The sequence below is a fragment of the Helobdella robusta genome (genome assembly GCF_000326865.2).
Source record: "Helobdella robusta unplaced genomic scaffold HELROscaffold_14, whole genome shotgun sequence".
NCBI lineage: Eukaryota > Metazoa > Annelida > Clitellata > Rhynchobdellida > Glossiphoniidae > Helobdella > Helobdella robusta.
Window position 1 is genome coordinate 4277089 of NW_008703782.1, and position 10509 is coordinate 4287597.

A 10509-nucleotide genomic window follows, 5' to 3' on the forward strand; every position below is an offset into this window, starting at 1 on the left:
TGTTCTCTCGTCTGCCATCAACAATTATTCAAAATACGCCCCCGCAACGACAACAACAACAATAATAAAAACAATAAGAATAAGAATAAAAACAATTCATCATTCAGCATATGGATGCTTGCCTACTTACACTTCCTTATGTTCTGAGGAAGTTTTTATATACATCAGGTCCGCGCGCGTGTGTGTGTCCGCGCGCGTGTGTATGTGTGTGTTATATCTGCTTGTTGGATTAAAGGCTGATTTGTATATGTTATGTATGTACTTACGATATGCTATATATAAAATATATTATTATATCTACATAATATGCACACACCATATATATATATATATATATATATATATATATGGCGTGTATATATATATATATATATATATATATATATATATATATTCAATTCTTAATAAATCATTACATCAACTTTTTTTTTACAGGATATAATTTAATTATTTCAATTAATTAAGTTATTTTTTAAGGAAAAACTTCTAATATGAATTGTTTTATTTAACTTGATAAATTTTGATGATCATTTTTGTTCTAAGTAATTTCTGCTCATTTTTGGTTAAATTTAACTTGTTTTCATTGGCTAGCTATACGATTTTACTTTCATTTATGTTGTTATTTTCATGTAGGTGTATGTTTTTATTTGGTTTGTTTGGGTGGCCGTACAAGCTCGTATATATCCTGCTATTTAGTCTTTGGCCCTAAAATCAAAACGAACAATGATATCTTCTCTGGCCTAACCATTCACATAGGTGACTCAGTGATATCCAGAAACTCGTCAGCTAAATTTCTGGGAATTATTATCTAGTCTGACTTGAAATGGAATGAGCATATAAATTCGTTGGTAAGCAAATTATATAATTATATTATATTATTTATAGATCACGCAATAAATTAGGTACTAAAATCATGTTAATGCTATATTACTCCCTAATCTATCCATATCTCTTATATGGAAATGTTTTTTGAGGAGCTTCTTATAATTATTTAATAAAATCATTGACAATAGTACAAAAAAGATACCTTAGGGTTTGTTTTTTTCTGAAACACCTTGATCATACACTGGCAATATATTCCGATAATAGTATCCTCAGTATTGAACAGCTTAATAGGTATCTAACCTTGTGTTTCGTTTATAGAGTGTTATATGATGCTGAGTTCAACATGTTAGGCTCATTTGAAACGGTGTCAACAAACACTAGGCAAAAAGGTTTGTTGATACCAATGACTTGCAGAACTGATTTAAATGCTAGATACTGGGCGGTAAGAGGAATTCGTCTTGGGAATTCCTTGGAACTAGGTGAGAAAAAATTTTCCGGATATAATGAATTTAAAACATATATAGAAAACTTATGCAGATCAATGTAGGTATGATGCTCTCTTTGTTTAATTTTGTCGTATTTTATTTAATTGTTTTACATCTGATTGAATATTTAACCTCCTTACTTTAAGTTATAAAAATTGATTTATTGGGTGTATTTATATTTATCGATATACTAAAAATGTTTATATTTGTATCTCATTTTGTTGCACAACTAGTTGAGGTGGTCAACACATGCTTTCGTATATATGATCTCCTGTTTCTTTTCGAATAAAATTCTGGAAAATATATATATATATATATATATATATATATAGGATTCAGACTATCAGATATACAGTTGTTTAGGAAAGTCACAGCATTTTCAGCGTTGCTCAATTTACAATTTAATTTTTCAACTTTTCTTACGATGAGTTTCAGTTGCTTATTAAGTTTATTTAACTAACACACTAAATTGGTGTGCATGTTTAGAGCAGAATGGCTTTTTTCGTAAATTCATATTTTCATTATCGATGTTAATTTTCGTGTTGTTTATGTCCTTATATAAGTTATTGTTACTTTGTTCCTATGAAGTTTTTACGAGTTCTTTTTATCTCTTTGTGTGAATTAAAGATTTTTTCATGAGTTCTTTATATATATAGACTAGAAGGAGACAACAATTGATGCATTATTTGATACAATTCACGGAATTTTTAACTTTTGAGCTTTTCAATGTTTCTAACAGTAACTTTATAATTATTATCCAATTTATTAAAATTCGGTAGATTTTATCAAATATTGCATATATATATATATATATATATATATATGTATGATGAATTCGGATAACAACGGTTTGATTAAATTTTCATGATAAACTTGAATAATAATTCTACTTTCAATAAATTGAACAATTTCTAAAAAATTCTAGTAAGAAAAATTTAAAAGACAAACTTCAAATTGTACGAACTCGGTAGAATTCATACAATTTATACAAAACTGTATAAAATATGGTCTCTTTCCAACATATATATGCCTGCACTTATGGGTCAGATCAGAACATTCAATTTAAGTTGAATATGCATCTAAAATTGTTTCGTCAATTGAGTAGATGAATGAGCAAATAACCTATAACTATTCAAAAAGCACCAATGGAAATGTACATTTAACATCAACATGTGTTATATATGCAATATTGTGATGTATATACATACATTGATTGGAATATATGTATATATATAATATATATATATATATATTTATTTTAGTTTATATATATATATATATATATATATATATATATATATGTATATACACAAATGCATACATACATACATACATACATACATGCACTATATTTAACACACACACACAGACACACACACAGGCACACACACAGATACATTCAAACGGTAAACGAACGGTTGAATTATCTTATCGTTAAAATTGCAATACCAGCATCATCATTATATTTTCCGCATCGTCACTAACATCATCCTCAACATCACCACATCACTATATTTCGGATTCATCGCCGTCACGATCATCATTATCCTGTTTATCATAATCATCATTATTATAATTATCATCACCATTATTATCATCATCATCATCACCATCATCATCATCGAACTATTCATCATCATCGTCACCATCATCATCACCATCATCATCATCATCATCATCATTGAACTAGTCATCATCATCATCATCATCATCATCATCATCATCATCATCATCATCATCATCATCATCATCATCATGAGGATGAATGCAGACACTTCAATTGACGTGTCTTGAACCATCAATAAACTCACTTTTGATAGATAAAAGTTGGTATGTATATATATATATATATATATATATATATATATATATATATATATATATATATATATATATATATATCCTTTATATAACTCAGTCCTTTAATGTATGTATGTATATATTTTTTTCTCAAGTATCATTGTTCTACTGTGTACGTGTGTTGCTTAATTTTAATTTATTTCTGTGCTGCTTAATTTTAATTTATTTCATGCAATTTCTTCTCCTTAACCTCCCTTGAACAAACGATACAAGACATGACATCATTTTTATATAAACAATTAAACATATAATTACAATAATTGATAACAAATAACAATGAATAAAAGCTAATGATGTCATAGACTAACCCCAAGATAGATAGATAGGCACAACAACAATCTTTATACAGAAACAACAAATTATTTGAAATAAACGAATGAATGAATTAATTAATTAGTTAATTAATTAGTTAATTTATTAATTAATAAATAGATAAACAAAAAATATTGAAAAAATACAAATGAAATCAATTAACAATTCCCTACAGACAAAACCAAAGATCAATAGACTGACAGATAGTCCGACAACAATATTGATCAATATCAAAATACAATCGTGTCAAAACAATCGGCAACAACAACAGCACTAAACAGCAATAACATACAACAACAGCAACACACACAACAACAACAATATACAACAATGTTAACAACATTATGTTATCTACCCTTATTATCTAGTTTGTCAACACATCTTCATCATGCCGATTCATCTGAACACATTCGATTAACATTTGTATTGTTCTATAACTAATGCATGTTCATGTTTGCTTAGATAATCAAATAATTTTATCTTAATTTAAAGCTATTATTATTATTACTACTACTATTATTTATTATTTTTATTTTTATCAGTGGATGATTGGATGGGTGAACATTTACCTTAAATAGTTGAACATTTTCACTGAACGGTTGAACTTTTTGAGTGAATGTTCTTTGAATGGTTCGAATGTTTTTTGAATGGTTCGATTTATTCGAGAGAATTCGCTTCCGAAATTGTTTGATGTGAGAACAAAACTCACTTCCCGCTCTCGGTAAAAAAATATTTGTGTGATTGTGTGTGTGTGTGTGTTTGTATGCTATGTGTGTGTGTATGTATGTGTTATGTGTGTGTATGTATGGGTTATGTGTGTGTGTGTGTGTGCGTATGTGTGTGTACGATTACGAATGAGCCATCCTTGAGCTAATTGGAGTAGATTTTTATGACTTTATTTGCAAGTAAGTAAAGTATTGTCTGGCAATAGCGGGGACAACATCACTTTAAATTTACCGTAACATCTAATTAACATTGTAGTAACATCTCATTAACATTGTAGTAACATCAAATTAACATTGTAGTAACATCACATTAACATTGTAGTAACATCTCATTAACAGTATAGTAACATCTCATTAACATTGTAGTAACATCGCATTAACATTGTAGTAACATCTCATTAACAGTATAGTAACATCACATTAACATTGTAATAATATTACATTGACACCATCGTAGTAACATTATTCATCATAAAAGTTTAGTGCTCTCTAATGAGCATTGCTTCTCCAAGAAGAGACAAACTGATGTGTGTGTGGATATGTTGCTTTTTTTCTCTTATCTTTAATTTTATTTTTCTATTTTATTTTTTAGTTATTATTCTTTTCTTATTATTATTTTTATTTTGTTTTTAAAATTCCATGCTTCCGTGTTTTAGTATGCGTCTTACTGCTAAAATATTTCGTTAGGTTGTTGATGCATTTTGTTATTTTATTATATGTTATTGAACGTTTGGTCCGTGTGCTAAGTTGAGTTGTTTTACATTCAAATGAACACCATGTACTTAATACGCTGTTAAATTTATACTCATAAAGTTACACTGAAAAACTTTTCCGCTAGTAGCGTTAATGGGGTAACGTTGCTTATAATTAATTAATTAATTAATTAATTAATGTTTAATGTTTGATACAGTGATTATTGCGTTTTTGTTTGGCTTTAGTAGTTTTGTTTTTTATTTTATTTTATTTTTTATTTTTATTTATTTTGTTTGTCCTGTCGTCCTTGTCTAATATGTTAATAGATACATCTGTTGCCATTTTTCTGGTTTTTTTCGTTATTTTTTTTATTTTTTCCTCATCTTAAATTAACATGCCTAGTCTTAAAATGTATCATTTATTATTATTAGAGTAAACAAACTGAAATGTCCACTTATGAGATCTGCTTATGGTTCAGTTGAGTTGAATTTCTTCCCCATAAATTCATCAGCGTCATTCTTCATCATTTTCTCTCACTTCTTTGTTTCGTAAGTCAAGTTGAGACTTTTGCTTCAAAATTTCTACTCAGTCTCACACCTAGTCTGACATGTTCATGTTTTGTTTGCATGTTTGTTTGCATGTTTTGTTAGCATGTTTTGTTAGTATGTTTGTTTGCATGTCTGTTTTGCATTTTCGTTTGCATATATATTAGTATGTTTATCGCATGGTTTATTTGTTTAATGTGAAGTTTCCCATACATTGTATGTTTAGGATTTTTCATTAGATAATATGAAGACTCTTTATTTACCTTTCGTTGTTTATTTGTTTCTTATCTGAAAAAAAAACTATCAAATGCTCATTTGAAAATCTAAATAGTTTCTTAGCAAGTTGAACACTGCAAACAACATCTTAAATGTAAAAACTGTACGGTGCACCTCAAAAATAACAATACAAACAGGCGCAACGATGACATGAGTTACAAGAATGTTGAAACAACAGCCGATGTAACGTGTTTGAAAAGTTACAACATATTTCTCTTATAAAACATGCACACAGAAGCCTTTAGCACATTCATCTTCGTAAATATACAGACCTTCAAATGCAATGCGTGCAGACATGTGTGTCTAATTCAAAGAAATGTCTTAACCATTGGAAAAAAAAATTCTTAACTACATTCAAAAGTGCCAGCAGTCTGCATTGGATCGACACATACTTAAAAACGTACGTAAATACATACAAACCCAAATATACGCTGGACAAAAAAATTAAACTAATTAATTAATTAATAATTATATTGAAAATATAGTTTACACAAAATTTATTATATAGATTATTATGTTTGTAGGACACTCACCTAATTTTAACTTGCATTATACAAAATTTTTAGTGACATTTCATAATGTAATGAGTATAAATTTGTTATACAAACTATTTATTTTTGTACAGGATATTAAATGGTGAATCTATACATAAATACACACACACACGCACACATATACTCACACACATGCGCGCACACACACACACACACACACATATATATATATATATATATATATATAATTTAGTGAAGTATACTGAAACAAATAGAAAGCATACAGGAGTGTATGGTTTAAAAATAATTAAGTAGAAGGAGAGATGGAAAGTGAGGAAATTTCTGTGAGGTATCAGGTTCACTGCTCTACTCCTACTTTTCCATGAATGGTAATTTGCCGCAACCTCATTAGACAAGTGCAATGAAACACCAATACACAACAGCACACACACGTGCAGCAACACAAACATACAACAACACACGCACACACATACACGTGCAACAACACACAGATATGCACACGTACACGTGCAACAACACAAATATGCACCAACACAAATACACAACTACACATACACGTGCAACAACATAACGGTACAAACGCAACACAAATACACAACGATACAACACACACGTGCAACACATGTGCAACTCAAATGTACGCAAGCAAATACTCAACAAACACAAACATACAACTACAAACACGCAACAACCAGCACAAATGAACGAACGAACGAAAAACAAACGAACGAACGAAAAACAAACGAACGAACGAACAAGAGCACAACACAAATGGTTGACTTCTGGAAGACATTATAATTGAAAACAAAAATGTCGAACATAAAAAGAAAAAGATAGATGGATGGTGGGTAAGTAAAGGAATGAACGGATAAATGTGAGGATGAACGTGCAGATTATTGGATAGCGAAATGGATGAATAAGCAAATGGATGATTAACGATGATGGTTTTTAAATGGGTGGATGGATTGATGTTGCACGTTAAATACGTAATCAAATAAACGACCAAGACAGATGTTTAAGTTTTGTATTTCAAATCATTTGCATGATAAATGAATGAATGAACGCAAGAATGAATTAATCGGATAGATATTTTGTATAACTTAGAATTTTAATTTATTATGATTGAAGAAAAGATTGAATAATAAAATCATCAATGAAACATTTTCACATGGTCTATACCATGATGACGCGTGAACTTGTGATTGGACGACTGACTGACGCATCAGACACAAAGAGGTTTTGGTTTAGGCAAGGGAAGACATTTGAGATGAAGCCCACCCACAATTGAAATTCTGCTAGGTTTATGTCATATTGAACGACATTTCTATATAAATTTATGAAAACTTGGACTGAAAACTATTTCAATCTCCACACCACTAAAAATGAGTGAAATTTCTTGAAATTTCATGAAATTTAAAAAAAAATTATGTCCATTTTTTTTTTAATTTCAGTCCCACGCAGCAAATTTCTCATACTTAAACAAATAAATGAGAAAAAAACCAGGCGAATGTTCACGTGATGACATGGCTGATAAACAAATAGATTGAGCGTGTTTATTAGTATTATTTTTTACCATTATAAGTATAGAGAGAGGAATGAATAAGAAGAAGAACATAAGCAGAGAATACTTGAACATTAAAAGAAGCCTTGGAACAAACAATTGTTGAACCGCCTAAATGATAGATAACAAGGTAAGAGTCATGTAACTGACAATTTTTAAGAATCATCATCCTCATCATTTAACAAACAGCTTTTCAAATCATCATCATCACCCATGTTAATTTCTTCTCTTTTTTTTATTTTTTTAATTCATTCATCTAAGATTGGAAACAATTGAACGAACGCATGGATCGGAGGTTATTGTGGGTGCAACATTCATGCAGCTCTATCAAGCTGGTTATATTGGAAGGAAAAGAAAGAGATAGATTTATTGGGAGAAATAGAATCATGTAGAAATTCAGAAATTTAAATAATAAACATGTCAGTCAGTGTCATAACCACGTCCATTTGCGTGTGGATTAATATTTCATTCAAATTAAATTAAACCAAATGAAAAAACATTCATTGAATATTTTAAAAGGTTTCAAAAAAAAAATATAATGAATAATAATTTGATTATTCACAATCAGATACAGTATTTTTGATGCGTTAGTCATTTTAAAATTACTTCTTCTGCAAATAATACTTGCGAATCGAGCGTGTTTTGCGAAAGACACAACTCACAATTAAATAGAATGCCACTACAAAGTTGAAGGTATATGATCAACTCATGTTTCGTCGACTTCAATTAAGGATCTGGAATGTTCTTCGTGCAGTTTTTTCTTCTTCTTTAAATGCTTGCTATGATGAACATTCGCATTAACATTTTTAGCAAAAAAAGATTTGATGTATTTGTATACAATCTATCTCTGAAAGCATTTTCTGAATATCGCAAGTAACGTTTGTAAGTATAAAGGGCAGAAATTGTAGTTAGCTTCACGGTAACTTTAATAAATTTAATCACAAAAATTCATCACCACACAAAATCAGCTTTTCATCTCATCGTGTTTCTCCAACGACTTCATAATTGAACATTAACATTCTAATATATCCAACACAAACAGATATTTACACAAGATAAAACTTATTTACAAATAAATCTTTCTTTCTCTCTCTCTCTCTCTCACTCTCTCTCTCTCTATGTATGTATATATATATATATATATATATATATAAATATATAAACTTACATATACATTCATATATATATATATAGAAAGAGAGTCAGTCAGAAATATCTATAGAGCATCTGGATATCATTAAACTTTTCAAATCAGGCAAATCATCTTCAATTCCAGGCTACCTTAACAAAGTTATGATGCACTGGCACGGACACACACACACACATGCCTGCCTGCTACATATACACAAATACAAATACGCACACATGCATCTAAAACATACAAGCATGAAATATACAAACACATACAAGCATGAGATATACAAACATACATCACAAAAACACACATATACAAAGATGTAAACACATACAAACGCGCACATATATAAACATACAGGCACACACACACACACCTATGAACAAACATATTTAAACAAACATGAATACACATTGATACAAGCAATATACCAACTGGCGCACGCACACATCGCACGTACATCGCACATTTGCATATAACACAAAGATACCTATACTTAAATAATATAGTGCACGCAAGCATTCACATCATGAACACATTTAAATTACTCACTAACACACCACACACACACACACACCATACACACACACACACACACACCATACACACACACACACACACACACACGTTTTCACGCATGCACGCATACAAATAAGCCCACACACACACACACACATATTCACACACACACACACACACACAAACACACACACACACACACACACATGCAAACAAACCACACACACACACACACACACACAAACGAACACACTCAAAACCATTCATCTATCCATCTATTCGAATGATTCACATGACAAGATCAAGTGGTGCTGGTTGAAATTGAACTTGGCAAGGATGGATCCAATGCTGACGAATGAATGCTTGCTATCTCCATTGGGGAATTTAGGATTTCAATTTATTGCAACTTTTAATAAATATAATAATAATCTTATTATAATATGATAATAATAATAACAACACCAACAATAATAATGCTACCGCTACTACTACTACTACTACTACTACTACCACTACTACTACTACTACTACTACTACTACTACTACAACAACAACAAAAACAACAACTTCAACTACTACTACTAATAATATTAATAATAAAAATAAATTTAATTATCATTACACCAAAAGCAATCAATAAATTATTATTTTGAGCTGTTAATGTTATTTGAATGATTATTGTAATGTATTGCTGTTGCTTATGTATGTCCAATCATGTCGTGTGTTAGTTTGTATGTGATGCTTAACTTTATGTTGAAAATGTTTACGCATATTTATGTGTGCTGGTATTGCTATTTGTGTTGTATTCGATGGACAGTCTACAGCATAAGCACAGAGTAAACGCCAGATGTTGAAGTTGTTAGTTAGATCAACTTCCATTCTTACTAACTGATCAGGTTGGTTGACTCAATGGGTTTCAGGTGCTGGTGGTTTGGTGACTAATGAATATTTTTGACAAATTAATTGAATTTATTTAAAGTTGATGACGTCGTGATATCAATCATACGGGCATGTATGATGACGGTGATGACGATGACGATGATGAGGAGGAAGAAGAA

General features: G+C 30.1%; 1 protein-coding gene across 1 annotated transcript; it reads right to left on the bottom strand.

Annotated features, from left to right (window-relative positions):
* Window positions 1-1137: 1137 nt before the first annotated feature.
* Window positions 1138-5528, bottom strand: HELRODRAFT_169100 (hypothetical protein; the record flags this gene model as incomplete). The annotated part of the gene is made up of 4 exons (XM_009014930.1): window positions 1138-1300; window positions 2796-2858; window positions 4052-4197; window positions 5466-5528. 4 exons carry the CDS (start codon window positions 5526-5528, stop codon window positions 1138-1140), a joined length of 435 nt encoding a protein of 144 aa, XP_009013178.1.
* Window positions 5529-10509: the final 4981 nt, after the last annotated feature.